Source organism: Salvelinus alpinus, chromosome 5, assembly GCF_045679555.1.
Source record: "Salvelinus alpinus chromosome 5, SLU_Salpinus.1, whole genome shotgun sequence".
Taxonomy (NCBI): domain Eukaryota; kingdom Metazoa; phylum Chordata; class Actinopteri; order Salmoniformes; family Salmonidae; genus Salvelinus; species Salvelinus alpinus.
In genome coordinates this window covers 18,455,658-18,479,879 of record NC_092090.1, presented here as the reverse complement: position 1 = coordinate 18,479,879, position 24,222 = coordinate 18,455,658, and the positions used below count along the sequence as shown (strand labels likewise).

At 41.2% G+C, this 24,222-nt stretch overlaps 1 protein-coding gene across 2 annotated transcripts in view; it reads left to right on the top strand.

Moving 5' to 3' along the window:
- Window positions 1-269: 269 nt before the first annotated feature.
- LOC139575643 (protein mono-ADP-ribosyltransferase PARP14-like) overlaps window positions 270-24,222 on the top strand; it is a 41,110-nt gene continuing 17,157 nt past the window's right edge. Inside the window, exons 1-6 of one of the 2 annotated variants that reach the window (XM_071400825.1) lie at window positions 270-496; window positions 7,969-8,072; window positions 12,056-12,095; window positions 20,026-20,298; window positions 22,095-22,319; window positions 22,400-24,102. In XM_071400825.1, the coding sequence (XP_071256926.1) occupies window positions 325-496; window positions 7,969-8,072; window positions 12,056-12,095; window positions 20,026-20,298; window positions 22,095-22,319; window positions 22,400-24,102 (2,517 nt within the window). In that variant the 5' untranslated portion in view covers window positions 270-324. Of the gene's footprint in view, window positions 497-1,063; window positions 1,290-7,968; window positions 8,073-12,055; window positions 12,096-20,025; window positions 20,299-22,094; window positions 22,320-22,399; window positions 24,103-24,222 lie in introns of those variants that run through there. The other variant, XM_071400826.1, reaches the window with a different exon arrangement.

Genomic DNA, 24,222 nt, shown 5'->3' with positions numbered 1-24,222 from the left:
AAATTCTGTTGCAGCAGTTTTGTCACCAAGTATCACACATTTTTGTGCATTCCTGAAAATAAAGGATTTACTACACAGCCCTTAGTTGTTGTTTTTTCATTGTCTGTGATCTGTTTATTTGTAATCTACTGTATGTTATGTTGCTGCAATATAATGTTTCATTGTCAAATAAGATCTTTTTTTCACAAAAACATAAGCGAAAATGAAACCAGAAAAAACATAAGCGAAAATGAAACCAGAAAGAACACACCTCACCCTGCAGTGAATACCAGTCTATATCTACAGCAGCCTACAGACTTGTTCAGTCATTGATGGCCAGCAGCAATGGCAGAAGCATACTCGTTCTCTCTACTTGTTGAGCTAGGAAACCCTGATGTCCCCAAAGTACAAAACAAGTTGATCAAATATTTCCAGAGTAAAAAGTCCAACGGTGGTGATTGTCTAGTTGAAGTCTCAAATGGACAAAGAGCAGTTGTGCGGTTCCGGACAGAGGAGGGTAAGTTTTATAAAAGTTCACTTGTTTTTCCACAAATTATACAGGTTAATGTGCATATTGAAATCAAAGGCATAAGGTTGTTTGTATGGTACACTATTATGAAATAACAACCCCCATTTCATTTTATTTTCATTGTCCTAATGGAAGGGTCAAATGTAAACTAAAGATGTGAAGCCACTTTCAGACATTTCACATTGAAAAACACATGATTTTGGAAAATGTTACTTTTGTTTTTTCACATATAAAGATTGAAGCGTCAACTTCACATCCCATGTTAAATCAAAAGCACATTTGAGTTACGCAATTAACGCATTTGGAGCCACATGGTTTTCTGAAATGTGTATTTTCTGTACATCATTTAAATGAAAAAATATATTTAGTTTTGAATATGTTTTATGTAAATTATTGTAGGCTATGCCTATGATAATTGGGTCGTTCCACCAGTTGAGTACGTTTTGGGTAATGTAACTTGGTAAAAAAAATTTGGGGTTCAAATAATATATTTTTTCATAAAGCATAAGCAAAAGTGAAACCAGAAAGAACACGCCTCACCCTGCAGTGAATACCAGTCTATCTCTACAGCAGCCTAGAGACTTGTTCAGTCATTGATGGCCAGCAGCAATGGCAGAAGCATACTCATTCACTCTGCTTGTTGAGCTAGGAAACCCTGATGTCCCCAAAGTACAAAACAAGTTGATCAAATATTTCCAGAGTAAAAAGTCCAACGGTGGTGATTGTCTAGTTGAAGTCTCAAATGGACAAAGAGCAGTTGTGCGATTCCAGACAGAGGAGGGTAAGTTTTATAAAAGTTCACTTGTTTTCACACAAATTATACAGGTTAATGTGCATATTGAAATCAAAGGCATAAGGCTGTTTATAAGATACACTATTATGAAATAACAACCCTCATTTATTTTCATTGTCCTAATGGAAGGGTCAAATGTAAACTAAAGATGTGAAGCTACTTTCAGACATTTCACATTGAAAAACACATGATTTTAGAAAATGTTACTTTTGTTTTTTCACATATAAAGATTGAAGCGTCAATTTCACATCCCATGTTAAATCAAAAGGACATTTGAGTTACGCAATTAACACATTTGGAGCCACATGGTTCTGAAATGTGTATTTTCTGGACATAATTTAAATGGGAAAAAATATTTTGTTTTGAATATGTTTTCTGTAAATTATTGTAGGCTTTGCCTATGATAATTGGGTCGGTCCACCAATTGAGTACCTTTTGGGTAGTGTAACTTGGTCCCCGAAATGTTTTTATTTCACACTTTCACATTGTCATAAAGAACACATGTTCAACTAAAAGAAAAAACATGTTTTCCCACCTCAAGAATAAACTACTCCTTATTATGTGTCAAATAAAGTGACAGGGTTGACCGTAACAGTGTTGACCGTAACAGGGTTGACGATTTAATCTTAAATCAGCCATGAATTCCCTTGTGACAGAAGGAATGGATGCTTGTTATGTCCACCGGGAGGGGCAATTGAAATCAAGCTTCACCCAAAAAATGTACGTTAAAACATTTCTAGCCTGTCTATCAATGGGTAACAGTGTTGACGTGTTATGCTCGACCGGCTAATGTTTTCCACCACAAAACAACCAGCTCACCTGCTTTTACGCTTTGATTTGACTATTAGATGTTCAATGTTTCTTTAGATTAAATCACTAATCTATTTAATGAAGCTGCCAGTTGAGGACTTGTTAGGCGTCTGTTTCTCAAACTAGACACTCTAATGTACTTGTCCTCTTGCTCAGTTGTGCACCGGGGCCTCCCACTCCTCGTACTATTCTGGTTAGAGCCTGTTTGCGGTGTTCTGTGAGGGGAGTAGTACACAGCGTTGTACGAGATCTTCAGTTTCTTGGCAATCTCTTGCATGGAATAGCCTTCATTTCTCAGGACAAGAATAGACTGACGAGTTTCAGATGAAAGGTCTTTGTTTCTGGCCATTTTGAGCCTGTAATCGAACCCACAAATGCTGATGCTCCAGATACACAACTAGTCAAAAGAAGGACAGTTTTATTGCTTCTTTAATCAGTACAACAGTTTTCAGTGGTGCTAACATAATTGCAAAAGGGTTTTCTAATGATCAACTAGCCTTTTAAAATGATAAACTTGGATTAGCTAACACAACGTGGCATTGGAACACAGGAGTGATGGTTGCTGATAATGGGCCTCTGTACGCCTATGTAGATATTCCATTTAAAAAATCAGCCGTTTCCAGCTACAATAGTCATTTAGTTATTTTAATGGACAAAAAATGTGCTTTTCTTTCAAAACAATACATTTCTAAGTGACCCCAAACTTACGCTAACGGTAGCGTATATATGATGGGATGTAAAGACCGTATGGACAGTATATGGATAGAATATGTGGTATATCTGAAGAATACGTAGGATAGAATAGTATTTGTGCAGCTATTGGATAGGCCTTGACTAGAATACAGTATATACATACGAAGTGGGTAGAACAGTATGCAAACATGATTAAAGAGACCAGTGTTCCATGTCTATGCACATAGGGCAGCAGCCTCTAAGGTGCAGGGATGAGGAACCGGGTGGTAGCAGGCTAGTAACAGCCTCTAAGGTGCAGGGATGAGGAACCGGGTGGTAGCAGGCTAGTAACAGCCTCTAAGGTGCAGGGTTGAGGAACCGGGTGGTAGCAGGCTAGTAACAGCCTCTAAGGTGCAGGGTTGAGGAACCGGGTGGTAGCAGGCTAGTAACAGCCTCTAAGGTGCAGGGTTGAGGAACCGGGTGCTAGACAGCTATTCACAGTGTCTAAAGTTCAGGGGAAGGTACTGGGCAGAGGTCGGCTAGTGGTTACTGTTTAACAGTCTGATGGCTTTGAGATAGAAGCTGTTTTGCAGTCTCTTGGTCCCAGCTTTGATGCACCTGTACTGACCTCGCCTTCTGGATGGTAGCGGGGTGAACAGGCCGTGGATCGGGTGGCTGAGGTCCTTGATGATCTTTTTGGTCTTCCTGTAACACCGGGTGCTGTAGATGTCCTGGAGGGCAGGAAGTGCGCCGCCGGTGATGCGTTGGGCAGACCGCACCACCCTCTGGAGAGCCCTGTGATCGCGGACATTGCAGTTGCAGTACCAGGCAGGGATACAGCCGGACAGGATTCTCTCAATGGTGCATCTGTAAACATTTGTTTAAGTCTTAGGGGCCAGTATTATTCCAACCTCATAGCGTGGAAATGTATATAAAACACAGGTAATTCATGTTTTTCACTGCACTGGGCCTTTAAACAAGCACTATTTCTCCATTCATCACTCAAATTCAGCAGAGTAACCTGTTCTCTGGGCAGCTGAATGAGCAGAGACTGTATGTCATGTAGAGAATCCCTCACAAGCTTCAGACTGATTGCCAACAGGAAGAGGCTTCCAGAGAATTCTGAACAGCAGCCAGAGTTTTATTCTAGTGAAGCTAGTCAGAAGTAAAGTGAAAGTTGAAAGATTTCCCCACACCCTGCAGTAAACATCTATGTCTACTTTTTCTTACTTTCTGCCCCCAATGTTCTTACTGGGGTAACTTTGATGTATAGATGATTCAAATCATATGATCCACACCAGATGAGGTTATGTGCATATTGAAATCAAAAGCATAAGGCTGTTTATAAGATACACTATTATGAAATAACAACCCCTATTTCATTTAATTTGTCCCAACGGAAAGGTCAAATGTAAGCTAATTATGTGAAGATACTTTCAGACATTCCACATTGTGTTTAGTTGCAAAAAATCGTTTAGTTTTACATATTTTTCTCTGAATTTTCAGTAAAAAATGTTTTTTATTTGTAGGCTATATATCCTTGAAAATGATGCTGATTCATTATTTCGACTGGCAGAGAAAATATGCCCGGTTGTCTCGTCTAGACACGTTAATACATTTTACAGTGGAGATCGAATTGCAATATTGTAACAATGTTGCAAATGTCAGAGATAATGTCTAGATCACAGGAGGTTGGTTGCACCTTAATTGGGGAGGACGGCTCGTGATAATGCCTGGAGCTGAATTGTTTGAATGGTATCAAAACACACGGTTTGATGCCATTCCATTTGAGCTGTCCTTCCCCTCAGCAGCCTCCACTGGTCCAGATGCTTTTTACAGTGGAGATCAAGTTTATAAGTTGCATGGATGGGCAGATGTATTGGTAGTAGTAGCAGTAGTTCAGTAGTAGTAGTAGTGTGTTGCTAGGTAACGACGTAAACAATGGTACTTCTTATGAATGTACTGGCCACGTGTGTGTTGCCTAGTATATTATGGGCAGGATAGGCTCTAACAATGGGAATTCCAAACCACCCACTGTATAAAATAGTTTCACATATGAAGATTGAAGATTCAACAAAAGCACATTTGTATTCTGCAATTTACATGGAAAAATATTCAATCATGTCAGGTTGAATAAAAAATGACATTGTCCTATAAAGACCACTACACAATGTATTGTTATAACTTTTTTGTGTGCATCAAGAATGGTCCACATTCCACAAAGGACATCCAGCCAACTGTGGGAAGCATTGGAGTCAACATGGGCCAGCATCTCTGTGGAAAGCTTTCGACACCTTGTAGAGTCCATGTCCCAACAAATTGAGGCTGTTGGGGGCAACTCAATATTAGGAAGATGTTTTTAATGTTTTGTACACTCAGTGTATATCTGCTTTTTATTACTTTATGCCCCCAATGTTCTAACTAAAGTAACCTTTGCCATTCCTGCAGTCAACTACCAAAAGCACCCTCTTCGGCCTCAAGAGTTTGGCCTTTATATATATATATATATATATATATATATACAGTACCAGTCAAAAGTTTGGACACACATACTCATTCCAGGGTTGTTCTTTATTTTTACTATTTTCTACATGAATTAACACATATGGAATCATTAAGTAACCAAAAAAGTGTATATTCTAGACTCTTCAAAGTAGCCACCCTTTGCCTTGGAGACAGCTTTGCACACACTTGGCATTCTCTCAACCAGCTTCATGAGCTAGTCACCTGGAATGCATTACAATTAAGGTGTGCCTTGTTAAAAGGTGTGCCTTGTTAAAAGTTAATTTGTGGAATTTCTTTTTTTCGTAATGTGTTTGATATAAAGAACATATTATTTGGTAATAGACCAAGTCCATATTATGGCAAGAACAGCTCAAATAAGCAAAGAGAGGGGGCCTCCCGGGTGGCGCAGTGGTCTAGGGCACTGCATCGCAGCGCTAGCTGCGCCACCAGAGTCTCTGGGTTTGCGCCCAGGCTCTGTCGCAACCGGCCGCGACCAGGAGGTCCGTGGGGCGACGCACAATTGGCCTAGCGTCGTCCGGGTTAGGGAGGGTTTGGCCGGTAGGGATATCCTTGTCTCATCGCGCTCCAGCGACTCATGTGGCGAGCAGGGCGCAGTGCGTGCTAACCGAGGGGGCCAGGTGCACGGTGTTTCCTCCGATACATTGGTGCGGCTGGCTTCCGGGTTTGAGGCGCGCTGTGTTAAGAAGCGGTGCGGCTTGGTTGGGTTGTGCTTCGGAGGACGCATGGCTTTCGACCTTCGTCTCTCCCGAGCCCGTACGGGAGTTGTAGCGATGAGACAAGATAGTAATTACTAGCGATTGGATACCACGAAAATTGGGGAGAAAAGGGGGTAAAATTTTTAAATAAAAATATTTAAAAAATAAGCAGAGAGAAACGACAGTCCATCATTACTTTAAGACCTGAAGGTAAGTCAATCCTGAAAATTTCAAGAACTTTGAAAGTTTCTTCAAGTGCAGTCACAAAAACCATCAAGCGCTATGATGAAACTGCTCTCATGAGGACCACCACAGGAAAGGAAGACCCAGAGTTACCTCTCCTGCACAGGATAAGTTCATTAGAGTTACCAGCCTTAGATTGCAGCCCTTTTGCAGTTCAAGTAACAGACACATCTCAACATCAACTGTTCAGAGGAGACTGCGTGAATCAGGCCTTCATGGTCGAATTGCTGCAAAGAAACCACTTCTAAAGGACACCAATAAGAGGAAGAGACTACTTGGGCCAAGAAACACAAGCAATGGACATTAGACCGGTCTGATGAGTCCAAATTTGAGATTTTTTGGTTCCAACCGCTGCGTCTTTGTGAGATGCAGAGTAGATGAATGGACGATCTCCGCATGTGTGGTTCCCACCATGAAGCATGGAGGAGGAGGTGTGATGGTGCTTTGCTGCTGATACTGTCAGTGATTTATTTACAATTCAAAGCACGCTTAACCAGCATGGCTACCACAGCATTCTGCAGCGATATGCCATGTCATCTGGTTTGCGCTTAGTGGGACTATCATTTGTTTTTCAATAGGATAATGACCCAACACACCTCCAGACTGTGTAAGGGCTATTTGACCAAGAAGGAGAGTGATGGAGTGCTGCATCAGATGACCTGGCATCCACAATCACCCAACCTCAACACAGTTGAGATGGTTTGGGATGAGTTGGACTGCAGAGTGAAGGAAAAGCAGCCATCAAGTGCTCAGCATATGTGGGAACTCCTTCAAGACTGTTGGAAAAGCATTACAGGTGAAGCTGGTTGAGAGAATGCCAAGAGTGTGCAAAGCTGTCATCAAGGCAAAGGGTAGCTACTTTAAAGAATCTAAAATCTAAAATAGATTTTGATTTGTTTAACACTTTTTTGGTTACTACATGATTCCATGTGTTATTTCATAATGTTGATGTCTTCACTATAATTCTACAATGTAGCAAATAGTAAAAAAAAAAAAAAAAAAAAGTGAAACTGTTTTGTTATACCTCAGTCGTCTGTGATGTATATAGTGTCATATTGGGACGCAAACTCAAAATGGCATACATTTCAACTCTATATCTGACATGGTACAGGTGTTTAACCATGTGTGTGAGGTGTATACTTCTGTTTTCGAAATATATTTTTTTAAGACTACCAAGAAACACTCTGACCATGATTTAGCCCACTGCAGTATTACAATGACATGATGCACACTAGAATATGGCAGTGTTTCTGTCATTGGTAACATGTATCTTCTTCTATCTTTTTGACTGCAATAAATAGAAACCTGCTGTTTACACATGTTGATGTTGTTTACACACGTTGATGTTGTTTACACATGTTGATGTTGTTTACACATGTTGATGTTGTTTACACATGTTGATGTTGGAGGTGATGGTGCTGGAGATGATTAATATGACGTTGAAAAGCAATGACAGTTCCCTGGTCAGGGTTAGTGGCTAGTTAGTTGAAATGTTGGTGTCAGTTAGATGATTATTTCCTGAACACCTACTGTTTGGTATCACCTGTTTGGTAATATACAAATAGTGATAAGTGATACCCAAGGTCAAGTATAGATAATAGGAATACTGTTGTCTGTAGGAAACAAGTGTTGCTACAAAAAATTCTCATGGCTGCGATTTCAGTTTCTGGTTTCAAACTTTGTAAATTGGTAAGATTGTGTATTTTCTGTCCCATGCACAGCCAGGCAGAAGGTTCTTGGGAAGCAAATGCATGAGATCAAGTTGGATCAAGGAGTGCTGAAACTGACTGTTCGACTGCCACCAGATGGGGTCACAAGTTCACAGGTCAGTGGTCCCTTAAAATGTCCAATCATGATCCTTTTACAGCCTCAAGACACTGTTGGTGTCTTTTTCCCAAAATCTTATATACAGTACCATGATTTTGAGGGACAGATCAACATTTTCTGGGGAGGAGGGGCTGGTCCAACTCAAGGTGTCATAAAAAAAAGTGCACCCCCCCAAACAAAAAAATATTTTCACATGACCCTCCCCTTGTACTGTCAAATAAACTGAACACCCTCCCCTCTCATAGAATTAACTCAAAATAATGTTTACGACCAAAAATAATAATAACTGTAGTGACCCTGTGTTTATAAACGTCAACTTTTCCACTTCAGGATGCTTTTATGGCACAGTCAATGTCACAATCTCCCTGCCTGTTTCATTATGCTGCAGACAATGATCAGATAGGGGGAAATCAGATTTTCAACTTTTTGATGCCATATTTATAATTACATAAAATATATGCAACTAATTTTCCACCAATAGGTTTCTGTGCCAATGCACCACACAACCAATAAACAAAGCATGGCAACTTCGGGCACTTCAATGTTATGGTTTGCATTTTCAACACCACAATCAATCTCGACAAACAGAAAATACATTTCTCCCTGCCTTGTAGGCTTAGCCAGTATCAAAGGCTTGGCAATGTCCGAATGTCATTAAGTTTTTGGTGTTTTGTAACAGATGTCACTTTCCATTCATCAATTGGCCGCTGCAGTTTGGATTGATTGATTGATTTTATTTGTCAGTTATAAAATACATATGTGCACAAAGATTTTTAAAGTCACCGGTATTGCACAATAAAGTCGGGGACTTATTTCTATTGTGGTAGCTATTTTTTACAGAAATACATATACAATTACATAGATACAGATACATTACAGAGATAGAGAAGAAACAATGCTCAACCTCCAGATGAGTATGAGGGGGGAGTTTAAGTACAATTCTTACAAGCTTGTTTGGCTGGTAGCTTATTGTTTAGATGTTTGGGGCTGCTGGTAAATCGTGATGTGCAGTCATAATCAAAGTGACACTGCACACTTGCCAGAGTCTTCAGGGTGTCTATCGTTAGGTTTCCATCCAATTGACGACAGATTTTAATGCGAATATTCAAAAATCTTCATAAAACAATATACCATTTCAGAGTTTCCTTCGGGAAAATTTGGCACCGGACAACATGACAGAGAAGATTTTAATTTCCCGGACATTTGAGAAATTTAACGGACATTCATATTTTTTATTTTTTATTTCACCAGGTAGGCCAGTCATTTACAACTGCGACCTGGCCAAGATAAAGCACAGCAGTTCGACAAAAACAACACAGAGTTACACATAAACAAACGTACAGTCAATAACACAAAAGAAAAGAAAAATAGAAAGAATCTATGTACAGTGTGTGTAAATGTAGAAGAGTAGTGAGGTAGGCAATAAATAGGCCATAGAGGCGAAAATAATTACAACTTAGCATTAATACTGGTGTGATATATGTGCAGATGATGACGTGCAAGTAGAGATACTGGGGTGCAAAAGAGCAAGAGGGTAAGTGATAATATGGGGATGAGGTAGTCGAGTGTGCTATTTACAGATTGGCTGTGTACAGGTACAGTGATCATTAAGCTGCTCTGACAGCTTATGCTTAAAGTTAGAGAGGGAGATAAAAGACTCCAGGTGTCAGAGATTTTAACACTAAACGTGACAGAGGCATTGCATGCATAGGCCTATAGGTTTAGTTGTCCACTGTATGATATATTTTTTTTAAATAATTGAATATACAATTAAGAGAAGCTTAGGCCTAACCCCAGAGAGAGAGAGAGAGAGACAGATATGCCGTTGGCATGCTACGACACCAACATGCACTTCTTTATGTCAGATGGCTACTGCGTCTGCTATACAGATATAGCAATACAGAAGGAGGCTAATTTGTTAATGTTCTATCAGAATAATTTGTATAAAGGTAAGCATTATATTGTTAGATTATAGGAGTAATTCTGGTAGGCCTGAAACAGTCTTCCTCAACTCAAGTTCAACTGTCAGAGTCAGTTGGAGCGCCAGGACGCACTGACTTCATATCATAGGCCTGCAGTATGTAAACCTTAGTAATAGCCAGATCACACCAAACCATCATAAACGTTTCTAAACATTATTAGGGAAATATCAAAGTACAGTGCATTGGGAAAGTATTCAGACCCCTTCTCTTTTTCCACATTTTGTTACGTTACAGTCTTATTCTAAAATTGATCAAATTAATTTTAACATTAAATTAACATTTCAACAATTTTTTTTTAGAAATATTTGCAAATGTATTAAAAATAAAAACAGAAATACCTTAATAAGTATTCAGACCCTTTGCTATGAGACTCGAAATTGAGCTCAGGTGCATCCTGTTTCTACAACTTGATTAGAGTCCACCTGTGGTAAATTCAATTGATTGGACATGATTTGGAAAGGCACACTCATGTCTATATAAGGTCCCACAGTTGACAGTGCATGTCAGAGCAAAAACCCAACCATGAGGTCGAAGGAATTGTCCGGAGAGCTCAGAGACGGGATTGTGTCGAGGCACAGATCTGTGGAAGGGTACCAAAACATCTCTTCTGCATTAAAGGTCCCCAAGAACACTGTGGCCTCCATCATTCTTAAATGGAAAAAGATTTGAACCACCTAGACTCCTAGAGCTGGCCGCCCAGCCAAAGTGAGCAATCAGGGGAGAAGGGCCTTGGTCAGGGAGGTGATCAAGAACCAGATGGTCACTCTGACAGAGCTCCAGAGTTTCTCTGTAGAGATGGAATAACCTTCCAGAAGCACTCCACCAATCAGGTCTTTATGGTAGAGTGGCCAGACGGAAGACACTCTTCAGTAAAAGGCACATGACAGCCCGCTTGGAGTTTCCCTAAAGGCACCTAAAGACTCTCAGAACATGAGAAACAAGATTCTCTGCTCTGATGAAACCAAGATTGAACTCTTTGGCCTGATAGCCAAGAGTCACGTCTAGAAGAAACCTGGCACCATCCCTATGGTTAAGCATGGTTGTGGAAGCATCATGCTGCGGGGATGTTTTTCAGCGACAGGGACTGGGAGACTAGTCAGGATCAAGGGAAAGATGAATGGAGCAAAGTACAGAGAGATCCTTGATGAAAACCTGCTCCAGAGCACTCAGCACCTCAGACTGGGGTGAAGGTTCACCTTCCAACAGGACAACGACCCTAAGCACACAGCCAAAGCAGGAGTGGCTTCAGGACAAGTCTCTGAATGTCCTTGTTTGGCCCAGCCAGAGCCCGAACTTGAAGCGATCAAACATCTCTGGAGGGACCTGAAAATAGCTGTGCAGCCACGCTCCCCATCCAACCTGACAGAGCTTGAGATGATTTGCAGAGAAGAACGGGAGAAACTCCCCAAATACAGGTGTGCCAAGCGTGTAGCGTCATACCCAAGAAGACTCGAGGCTGTAATCGCTGCCAAAGGTGCTTCAACAAAGTACTGAGTAAAGGGTCTGAATACTTATGTAAATGTGATATTTCAGTTTTAGTTTTAGTTTTTAGCAAAAAATAAATAAAAAAATGTGGAGAATGGAGAATTGTGTGTAGATTGATGAGGGGGGGAAAACAATTTAATCAATTTTAGAATAAGGCTGTAACATAACAAAATGTGGAACGGTCATGGTGTCCTGAATACTTTCTGAATGCACTGTAACTCAAGTCATTGTTCATAGAAAAAATACAAGCAGAAAAGCAAATATTAACCAGGGAAAACATACACTACCCTCCCTTGTGCCCAGTAAAAAAAACACACAACCCTCCCCTATTTTGGACCACCCCTCCCCCAGTACATTTCTATCTGTCCCTAATAGTACGTGTTTTAAGAAAGAGTAGTTTGGTCAATGCTCTGTAGGTGATTCTATCAACAAAAAAACCTAAACATCTCTCCATTAAATAGTAAAATACAAAAAACAAGAAAAATAGTAATAACACAAGTTTTTTTATGTTTAGGAAACACCATCTGCTGTCAACTCAGGCAAACCAAATACTGGTAAGTGGGTTAAATTCAATTGTGGTCTATGTGGGAGGGGTTGTTTTGATAGTGATGGAAATATGTCTGTAAAGCTGTACTAACAACTCCATGCTCAACATACGGCCTACGCACAAATGCATGTTGCTCATGATTCATGGACTAGGTCCAATGTTTGTGAAAAGAATGTTTTGTGTTCAATATCTTGTAATTTTTCATTTACATTTTTATTTCACCTTTATTTAACCAGGTAAACTAGTTGAGAACAAGTTCTCATTTACAACTGCGACCTGGCCAAGATAAAGCAAAGCAGTGCGACACAAACAACAACACAGAGTTACACATGGAATAAACAAGCGTACAGTCAATACACAATAGAAAAAAAATTAAGTCTATATACAGTGTGTGCAAATGGCGTGAGGAGGTAAGGCAATAAATAGGCCATAGTAGCAAAGTAATTACAATTTAGCAGACTAACACTGGAGTGATAGATGAGCAGATGATGATGAGCAGATGATGATGTGCAAGTAGTGATACTGGTGTGCAAAAGAGCAGAAAAGTAAATGAAAACAATATGGGGATGAGGTAGGTAGATTGGGTGGGCTATTTACAGATGGACTATGTACAGCTGCAGCGATCGGTTAGCTGCTCAGATAGCTGATGTTTAAAGTTAGTGAGGGAAATGTAAGTCTCCAGCTTCAGCGATTTTTGCAATTCGTTCCAGTCACTGGCAGCAGAGAACTGGAAGGAAAGGCGGCCAAAGCAGGTGTTGGCTTTGGGGATGACCAGTGAGATATACCTGCTGGAGCGCATGCTATGGGTGGGTGTTTTATCGTGATCAGTGAACTGAGATAAGGCGGAGCTTTACCTAGGATAAACTTATAGATGACCTGGAGCCAGTGGGTCTGGCGACGAATATGTAGCGAGGACCAGCCGACTAGAGCATACAGGTCGCAGTGGTGGGTGGTATAAGGGGCTTTGGTAACAAAACGGATGGCACTGTGATAGACTGCATCCAGTTTGCTGAGTAGAGTATTGGAAGCTATTTTGTAGATGACATCGCCGAAGTCGAGTATCGGTAGTATAGTCAGTTTTACTAGGGTAAGTTTGGCGGCGTGAGTGAAGGAGGCTTTGTTGCGAAATAGAAAGCCGATTCTAGATTTGAATTTGGATTGGAGGTGTTTGATATGAGTCTGGAAGGAGAGTTTGCAGTCTAGCCAGACACCTAGGTGATTGTAGTTGTCCACGTATTCTAGGTCAGAACCGTCCAGAGTAGTGATGCTAGTCGGGAGGGCAGGGAACGGTTGAAAAGCGAACGGTTGAAAAGCATGCATTTGGCCTCCCGGGTGGCGCAGTGGTCTAGGGGACTGCATCGCAGCGCTAGCTGCGCCACCAGAGACTCTGGGTTTGCGCCCAGGCTCTGTCGCAGCCGGCCGCGACCGGGAGGTCCGTGGGGCGACGCACAATTGGCCTAGCGTCGTCCGGGTTAGGGAGGGTTTGGCCGGTAGGGATATCCTTGTCTCATCGCGCACCAGCGACTCCTGTGGCGGGCCGGGCGCAGTGCGCGCTAACCAAGGGAGCCAGGTGCACGGTGTTTCCTCCGACACATTGGTGCGGCTGGCTTCCGGGTTGGAGGCGCGCTGTGTTAAGAAGCAGTGCGGCTTGGTTGGGTTGTGTTTCGGAGGACGCATGGCTTTCGACCTTAGTCTCTCCCGAGCCCGTACGGGAGTTGTAGCGATGAGACAAGATAGTAATTACTAACAATTGGATACCACGAAATTGGGGAGAAAAAGGGGGTAAAAAAAAGAAGAAAAAAAGAAAAGCATGCATTTGGTTTTACTAGCATTTAAGAGCAGTTGGAGGCCATGGAAGGAGGGTTGTATGGCATTGAAGCTTGTTTGGAGGTTAGTTAACACAGTGTCCAAAGAAGGGCCAGATGTATACAGAATGGTGTCGTCTGCGTAGAGGTGGATCAGGGAATCACCCGCAGCAAGAGCGACATCGTTGATATATACAGAGAAAAGAGTCGGCCCGAGAATTGAACCCTGTGGTATCCCCATAGAGACTGCCAGAGGTCCGGACAACAGGCCCTCCGATTTGACACACTGAACTCTGTCTGCGAAGTAGTTGGTGAACCAGGAGAGGCCGTCATCTGAGAAACCTTGAGTCTGCCGATAAGAATACGTTGATTGACAGAGTCGAAAGCCTTGGCCAGGTCGATGAAGACGGCTGCACAGTACTGTCTTTTATCGATGGCGGTTATGATATTGTTTAGTACCTTGAGCGTGGCTGAGGTGCACCCATGACCAGCTCGGAAACCGGATTGCACAATCATTTTTATCATACACCGTTTCATGATTATTGTAAACAATTCCTGTAAAATTGGGATCTGCCAGTCTTGATGTAGTTACCTGCCACTAGTCTAGCCACATAATGCACAGTTACCATTAATCTAGCCAGGGTGCTGTTGAGCCACTTGTACTGTATCTGATCTAGTCCAGCTGCAGGCCCACAGCAGATGGTCTGTCACTAACCTACAGACCATAGTTATTCCCTACCACATACATGTTAACTCCTCCTTTTCTTTCCAAGATCCCTTTCCTCTGTACCGAGATCCCTTTCCTACTTCCTCAATTCCTATATTGCTTTCCTCCTAACCTAGCTCCCTTTTCTTCCCTAGCTTCCTCCTTTCATCCTTACCTTATCTCCTATCTTTCTTTTTATTTTACTAGGTGAGTCAATTCAGAACAAATTCTTATTTACAATGACGGCCTAGGAACCGTGGGTTAACTGCCTTGTTCAGGGGTAGAACGACAGATTTTTACATTGTCAGCTCGGGGATTCGAGCTAGCAATCTTTTGATTACTAGTTCGACACTCTAACCACTAGGCTACCTGCCGCCCCCTTTCTCCTTCCCTATATCCCTTTCCTTATTTTCTTTCCTAGCTCTTTCCTTCTTTCATTTCCTAGCTTTCTTTCATTTTTTTTTTTTCTAGCTTCCTTTCCTTTCCTAGCTTTCTTTCCTCTTTTCCTAGCTCCCTTTCCTTTTTTACTTTCCTAGCTCTCTTTCCTACTTTTTCCTAGTTTCTTCATTTTTCCAAAATTCAGTTTGGGATTTTCCTGAATTCTCTTTTCTTGGTAAAAAAAATCCTGGTTTGGTTTTTCTTTTTCGGTTTTTCACTTTCAGAAATATAAATGTTCACAGAGAAACATGTCAGAGTCCATGTAAAAGCCTAAAACCGCCAACAAGGGTCAATTTTGACACCAAGGGGTCATAAATGTCTTAATTTCTTAACCTTTTTTTGATCTTTCTGAAATTTTAGGACTATTTTCTGACAAAAACACACAGTTTACCATGATTTCGGTGTTAATAGGGTGGAATGAAGCCTTCGTTCTTTTTTTTTTTTCTTGCTTCCTTTTCTTTCTTAACTTCCTTTCCTCCTTTCCTAGCTCCATTTCCTCCTTTCTTAGTTCTCTTTCCTTTCCTAGCTCCGTTTCGAATTTCCTTTCCTAGCCCCCTTTCCTCCTATCCTTTCTGAGCTTCCTTTCCTTATTTCCTAGCTCTCTTTCCTCCTTTCCGAGCTATCTTCCCTTTCCTAGCTCCCTTTTCTCCTCGACTTTCCCAGCTCATTTCCTTTCCTCCTATCCTTTGAGCTTCTTTTCCGTCTTTTCCTAGACCCCTTTCCCTATTTTATTTTCCTAGCTCCCTTTCCTTTCTTCCTTTCCTAGCTTAATTTCCTCCTATTCTTGCTCACTTCCCTTAATTAGCTTATTTTCCTCTCCTCCTCTCTTAGCTCCATTTTCTTTCCTCCTTTCCTAGGAAAGAGAGCTGGGAAAGGGGGAAATTAGTCTAGGAATCGAGGAAATGAAAGGAAGGAATGGGGAACAAGGAAAGGAAGCTAGGAATGGAGGAAAGGAAACAGAAGTAGGAACGGAGGAGGGGAAAGGAAGCTAGGGAAGGAAAGGGAGCAAGGAAACAAGGAAAGTAAAGGGAGTTAAGAAAAGGATCGGAGGAAAGGGAGCCAGAAAATAGAGGGGAGCAGTGGCGATTTTAGCATGTAAATCTTGGTGGTGCAAAAAAAAAGAAAGTGGGATGCATGCCAGCAAAGCCACTAAACAACACAACATTAAACAATACATTAATTGCACTATAACGGTGACAAACGGTGCCCACAAACTGTTAGGGCCTACATAAAGCTGTCCCAACCTCAGAGTCCGAACAGCAGTCCCAACACCTTACCACTGCTACATCTGGCTTTCAGCGGAGCCTTGTCTGGCAGCAAAACAGTTCATTCAGCCTCATTTACTGCCTTTAAAAAACATAGCTGATATGGCTGGCTTGCTTAAACAAATGTGGTTTCTACTGACAACTGAGATGTACAAACTATGGCATAAGGGGACAACAAGCGGATAAGAAACAATCCATAATTTCGATTAAGACATTAATGAGCGCGCTAGGACGGACGTAGTCAATGTAACTATTTGTTCAGCACTTTTGAAATGTACAGCGACAGAATTCAGAACATGTGTCGTTCTTACAGTGTTCACCAAGTCAGAACCGTAGGATAAATAAAGGGGCATATAAGCAGACAATGAAAGCTCTTACAGTATTCAACGATTACATGTCTCAAAAACAGGTTATAGGCTACATGTGCACGACCAAGTCAGAACAGTAGGCGAAATTAAGAGGTGAAAATAGATTATTAGGGTGAGGCACATGGGTTACTAACAGCTTACTACGCAATACAAACTTAGTATTACTTTCTCAGCTACAGTAGACATACAGTTGAAGTGGGAAGTTTACATACACTTAGGTTGGAGTCATTAAAACTTGTTTTTCAACCACTCCACAAATTTCTTGTTAACAAACTATAGTTTTGGCAAGTCGGTTAGGACATCTACTTTGTGCATGACACAAGTAATTTTCCCAACAATTGTTTACAGACAGATTATTTCACTTATAAATCACTGTATCACAATTCCAGTGGGTCAGAGGTTTACATACACTAAGTTGACTGTGCCTTTAAACAGCTTGGAAAATTCCAGAAAATTATGTCATGGCTTTAGAAGCTTCTGATAAACTAATTGACATAATTTGAGTCAATTGGAGGTGTATCTGTGTATGTATTTCAAGGCCTACCTTCAAACTCAGTGCCTCTTTGCTTGACATCATGGGAAAATCAAAAGAAATCAGCCAAGACCTCAGAAAAAACATTGTCGACCTCCACAAGTCTGGTTCATCCTTGGGAGCAATTTCCAAACACCTATAGGTACCACGTTCATCTGTACAAACAATAGTACACAAGTATAAACACCATGGGACCACGCAGCTGTCATACCACTCAGGAAGGAGACGTGTTCTGTCTCCTAGAGATGAATGTACTTTGGTGCGAAAAGTGCAAATCAATCCCAGAACAACAGCAAAGGACTTTGTGAAGATGCTGGAGGAAACAGGTACAAATGTATCTATATCCACAGTAAAATGAGTCCTATATCGACATAACCCGAAAGGCCGCTCAGCAAGGAAGAAGCCACTGCTCCAAAACAAGCATACTTCCAAAGTTGTGGAAAAATGGCTTAAGGACAACAAAATCAAGGTATTGGAGTGGCCATCACAAAGCCCTGACCTCAATCCTATAAAAAATTTGTGGGCAGAACTGAAAAAGCACGTGTGAGCAAGGAGGCCTACAAACCTGACTCAGTTATACCAGCTCTGTCAGGAGGAATGGGCCAAAATTCACCCAACTTATTGTGGGAAGCTTGTGGAAGGCTAACTGAAACGTTTGACCCAAGTTAAACAATTTACATGCAATGGTACCAAATACTAATTGAGTGTATGTAAACTTCTGACCCACTGGGAATGTGATGAAATAAATAAAAGTTGAAATAAATAATTCTCTCTAGTATTATTCTGACATTTCACATTTTAAAATAAAGTGGTGATCCTAACTGACCTAAGACAGGGGATTTTTACTAGGATTAAATGTCAGGAATTGTGAAAAACTGAGTTTAAATGTATTTGGCTAAGGTGTATGTAAACTTCCGACTTCAACTGTACAGTCGTGGCCAAAAGTTTTGAGAATGACATATGAATTTCCAAAAAGTTTGCTGCTTCAGTGTCTTTAGATATTTTTGTCAGATGTTACTATGGAATACTGAAGTGTAATTACAAGAATTTCATAAGTGTCAAGGGCTTTTATTGACAATTACATGAAGTTGATGCAAAGAATCAATATTTTCAGTGTTGACCATTCTTTCTCAAGACCTCTGCAATCCGCCCTGGCATGCTGTCAATTAACTTCTGGGCCACATCCGGACTGATGACAGCCCATTCTTGCATAATCAATGCTTGGAGTTTGTCAGAATTTATGGGGTTTTGTTTGTCCACCCACCTCTTGAGGATTGGCCACAAGTTCTCAATGGGATTAAGGTCTGGGGAGTTTCCTGGCCATGGACCCAAAATATCGATGTTTTGTTCCCCGAGCCACTTAGTTATCATTTTTGCCTTATGGCAAGGTGCTCCATCATGCTGGAAAAGGCATTGTTCGTCACCAAACTGTTCCTGGATGGTTGGGAGAAGTTGCTCTCGGAGGATGTGTTGGTACCATTCTTTATTCATGGCTGTGTTCTTAGGCAAAATTGTGAGTGAGCCCACTCCCTTGGCTGAGAAGCAACCCCACACATGAATGGTCTCAGGATGTTTTACTGTTGGCATGACACAGGACTGATGGTAGCGCTCACCTTGTCTTCTCCGGACAAGCTTTTATCCGGATGCCCCAAACAATTGGAAAGGGGATTCATCAGAGACAATTACTTTACCCCAGTCCTCAGCAGTCCAATCCCTGTACCTTTTGCAGAATATCAGTCTGTCCCTGATGTTTTTCCTGGAGAGAAGTGGCTTCTTTGCTGCCCTTCTTGACACCAGGCCATCCTCCAAAAGTCTTCGCCTCACTGTGCGTGCAGATGCACTCACACCTGCCTGCTGCCATTCCTGAGCAAGCTCTGTACTGGTGGTGCCCAGATCTCGCAACTGAATCAACTTTAGGAGACGGTCCTGGCGCTTGCTGGACTTTCTTGGGTGTGCTGAAGCCTTCATCATAACAATTGAACCGCTCTCCTTGAAGTTCTTGATGATCCGATAAATGGTTGATTTAAGTGCAATCTTACCGGCAGCAATATCCTTGCCTTTGAAGCCCTTTTTGTGCAAAGCAATGATGACGGCACGTGTTTCCTTGCAGGTAACCATGGTTGACAGAGGAAGAACAATGATTCCAAGCACCACCCTCCTTTTGAAGCTTCCAGTCTGTTATTTGAACTCAATCAGCATGACAGAGTGATCTCCAGCCTTGTCCTCGTCAACACTCACACCTGTGTTAACGAGAGAATCACTGACATGATGTCAGCTGGTCCTTTTGTGGCAGGGCTGAAATGCAGTGGAAATGTTTTTGGGGGATTCAGTTCATTTGCATGGCAAAGAGGGACTTTGCAATTAATTGCAATTCATCTGATCACTCTTCATAACATTCTGGAGTATATGCAAATTGCCATCATACAAACTGAGGCAGCAGACTTTGTGAAAATATATACTATTTGTGTCATTCTCAAAACTTTTGGCCATGACTGTATTTACCTCTGTGCCAAATTGTGTGCTTTTATTACAAAGTTTACTACTGAGTTCACATTTTCAGTTTAGCAGCGTACCACTAGTATACAAAAGATAGATTATTTCTTAATTCCTCTATATTAACACAGAAATCATGGTAAATAGTTTTTTGTTGTCGGTAACTAGTGTTAAAAGGGTTTCGAAATTATGACAATTAGGCTCTTTTCCTGGCACAGTTTGTGACAACAGACAATTTCCACAGGAAGAGTATGCCCCCTCTCAACAATTCTTATATTGGGCAGAGTTTTTTGCCTTTACATTTACAGCAATCAATTTGTTCATTCTCAGCTGCTACTGGTCCAAAAGACTTACTTCAGGGTGGAAACACAGCTCCTCCTGAGATTCAGGGGGAGATGGTTAGTGTGAGCGCACCAACGGACGAGGAAGAGCAGGGGTCCACCTCAGCCTTGTTGGAGAACATTCAGGAGAGTGTGGACCAGGAGTTATTGGAGATGCTGGTGGAGAATGTTTTAAAAGACTCTCCTTCTGCATCAGAGAACTTCAGCCTGGAGATCCTGCCTGACTCCTGCTTGGCTGTTGTGACTTTTCAAAATGCAAAAGGTAAACGAATAAAAAAGGGAACACCTTATACAGTACAGTGCTTTCAGATAGTATTCAGACCCCTTCACCTTTTCCACATTATATTACGTTACAGCCTTATTCTAAAATGGATAAAATATTTTTTCCCCTCATCAATCTACACACAATACCCAATAATGACAAAACAAATAAACAAGTTTTTAGATTTTTTTGCAAATTTATTACAAATAAATAGAAATACCTTATTTACATAAGTATTCAGACCCTTTGCTATGCTATCAGGTGCATCCTGTTTCCATTGATCATCCTTGAGATGTTTCTACAACTTGATTGGAGTCCACGTGGTAAATTCAATTGATTGGACATGATTTGGAGAGGCACACACCAGTCTATATAAGGTTGACAGTGTAGTTGACAGTGCATGTCAGAGCAAAAACCAATCCATGATGTCAAAGGAATTGTCCGTAGAGCTCCGAGACAGGATTATGTCCAGGCACAGATCTGAGGAACGGTACCAAAACATTTCTGTAGCATTGATGGTCCCCAACCTGACAGAGCTTGAGAGGATCTGCAGACAAGAATGGGAGAAACTCCCCAAATACAGATGTACCAAGCTTGTACCGTCATACTAAAGACGACTCGAGGCTGTAAAAGCTGCCAAAGGTGCTGAATACTTATGTACATTTGATATTTCAGTTATTTAAAAAAAAATCTAAAAACCTGTTCTTGTTTTGTCATTATGGGTTAAATTGTGTAGATTGATGAGGGGAAAAAACAATATAATCAATTTTAGAATAAGGCTGTAACGTAACAAAATGTGGAAAGAGTGAAGGTGTCTGAATACTTTCTGAATGCACTGTAAGTGCCTCATGAGCTTAGTAAAACTTTTGAACCCTATCATAACTCCAAATGTTGTTTTATTTCTTTGTTTGTGTTTTTACAGTATTTCACCTGTATGATCAACAGTAAATTACTGTAAAACGCACCATACTGCAGCTTACTGTAAATTATGGTGCACTGTGGGAAGATGTTGTGGGTGCGGAAAAATTAGCTGTACTGTAATTCAGCACTGGACCATATTTTTTGAGCAGCAAAAACCTTTTGACCACAAGTGATTGCATGGTATTGTTGTTTCCGTCTCATTATTTTGAGAAGTGCCTTATAAGAGGTTATATTTGTTACACCCGTTAGTGAGAGTGCTGTTCCAATTTAACTCGTATGTGCTTCTAATGGTTGAGCATTTTGCCATGTCCTTTTGGTCTGTTTTTCCCTGTAGTCGCTGCCAGTTTGGAAGCCTTTGTTAAGGCCTCTAGAAGTGCAAGTGATATAAAACACAACATATTCATTGACATGCTGTAACGTGTAAAAACATTACCTAACACTCAACCTACTGTGAAATACAAACCCCATCTCCCCTCAATGAATTGCATTCATGAATTCATGAATTTAATAATTCATTACAATTACAGTAGCATTAACTTTTTACAGTATAATACAGTCAATTTTACGGTATTGTACTGTGTGTCATTACACAGTATATGCTTTGATACTGTATTTAGATTACCACGAGCTGCCTTTAAATAACTGTCAAATTCACAGCAACCCGTTTACAGTGTAGGTCATATACATATTTGGAAAGTTATGGTTTACTGTTTATCTAACATGAAAATGTCCCGTTTTTAATTGAGTTTCAGTAATGTTTCATTTACAGTATGTCAAACTTTAAAGAGAAAATCTCCAGAACATAATTTAACATGATTTGAGTACATTGATTGAAATGAAGAAAAGATCTAAACTAGTATACTTTTTTTTGTCAGCGACTGAGCACTTCATGTCAAGCTGCCCCGGGAACAGAAAGTTCATGCAGAAACAATTACGAGTCAAACCCCTGGAGGTTACAGCAAAAGTGAAAGTTGAAAACATACCGCCGAAGTTTAGTTCAGAACACCTCAGCTTACACTTTGACAAATATGAGGTTGTGGAAGACGTTGTAATGACTGAAGAGGATCAATCTGCAATCATCACTTTTCAAGATCCGAAAGGTAAATTATTGGTATACAGTATGCCTTGGAAAAATGCATATTTGAAAATGATGTATTAACAAATATTGATTGTCTTTTAGCTGTTGACAGAATCCTAAAACAGCAACATAAAGAGATGAAAGTTTTCCCATTTTATGAATCTCTGGGAATGGCCCTGTATGGCAAAGATAGACCCACATTGAAACTCCCTGCTGCCTTCACTGAGAACATTGACCAGGCCATTTGGAGATACCTTTCTGACAAGCAAGGAGTTGCAGAGACCATCCACAAGAATATGGCTGATCACTTCTGCAAAGTAGACTTTCAACAACCTACCGTCCAGTTAAGCCCTCTGCCTTCTCTACTCCAGCAGAAGGATGTCGAAGCCAAGCACATCAACAAGTGGAAGACCACTGCCAAGGCTGTCTTCATTCAAGCCTTGTCTAAATTCAAGTCCTTGGAGCTCCAGATCCAGGCCAACGCATGGGAAGCACATGAAGGTGCAATACACAAGGAGATGTCAGGGGAAGCAGTGATTGTAGTTCCTGATAAGCCTAGAGGTATTGTGAAAGTGGTGGGATTGGAAGAAGATGTGGATAGGCTCAAACAAACATTAAATGGGATCATGGACAGGATTGCCAACAGCATTGAGAGGGAGAAGACGGGCATAACAGAGGAGTTCCCACTGCCGCCCTCTACCTACCATATACTTTTGCAAGACGGACTACAGGACAAAATTGCAGGTGAATTTCCAGAGCTGAAAATGACGTACAATCATCAGAATCAGAGTGTAATCTTATTTGGCTTGACACAAGAGGTTTTGGGTGCTAACAGGAAGTTTATGGAAAGAGGAATGGCAGTGAAACGGAGGATGGTGCAATTAGACAACTATGTCTTTGAGTTTCTGCAGAAGAACAATGAGGGAGACGAGGAACAGTTTACCAGTACCCTTTTCACCTCACAAGGGATTAATGCAGGACTAGAACTAGAAAGAAAGGGAGTACAGCTCCTGGCTGTCTCAGAGGAGGTTCTGAGCGAAGCAGAAAACCAACTAGATACCCTTTTGATTTCACAATACATCGATGTTGAAGACTCTAATGTCCTGAAGATGTCAGAGTGGCAAGACCTTGTCACTGATTTGGAGAAAGCTTTCAACACTCCATCAAAGAAATGCATCATCAGGACACCTGGTGTATATCCAAGTCTACAAGTGGTAATATCTGGCTATAAGCAAACTGTTGATTCAGTCCGGAAAAAAGTTGATGACTACTTATGTCAGAATACTCCAGTTGATGAAACTCTTGAGGTCAAGTCTAAGGCCATTGTCAAATTCATCGAGGAACACAACAAAAATGCTTGGTCCGATAAGGTTAAAGACACAGTAAAAGTGTCTTTCAAAGATAAGGCCATTTGCTTTAGCGGCATCAGGGTTTATGTCAAGGACTGCATGGACTTTTTTCAAAACTTAATATCCTCAACATCCTTTGATATCTTGAGAGTCTCCAAGCCTGGCGGAAAGAAGTTCTTCCAGGAAAAGGAGGCAATGTGTGTTGAAGAAATCTTGAGAAAGACAGGCTGTGTGGTCCATCTGGTTGAAAAGGATGACCAGACGGTCCAGGCTATGGAGGACACAGATCAGAAGGGGTTTGGGAGCCATGGAAAAAGTCTCCAGCAGCATAATCATCCAACTTTCTCGACACAGAACCAGCATAGACTGATTCAGAGCAGGGATGGTTCTGACAGAGTGCAGACCAAAGAGGGGTTGACAATCATCCTGATGAAAGGGAACATCCAGGATGCTACGGTAAACTATCACTATTGCACCCTCTTCCTGGCTTTTGTCTCAGTTGTCTTAGTTCATTCTTCATTCAATTTAGATTCAATAAAAACCGGATATACTGTATCAGAGATTACCCTTTGGGCA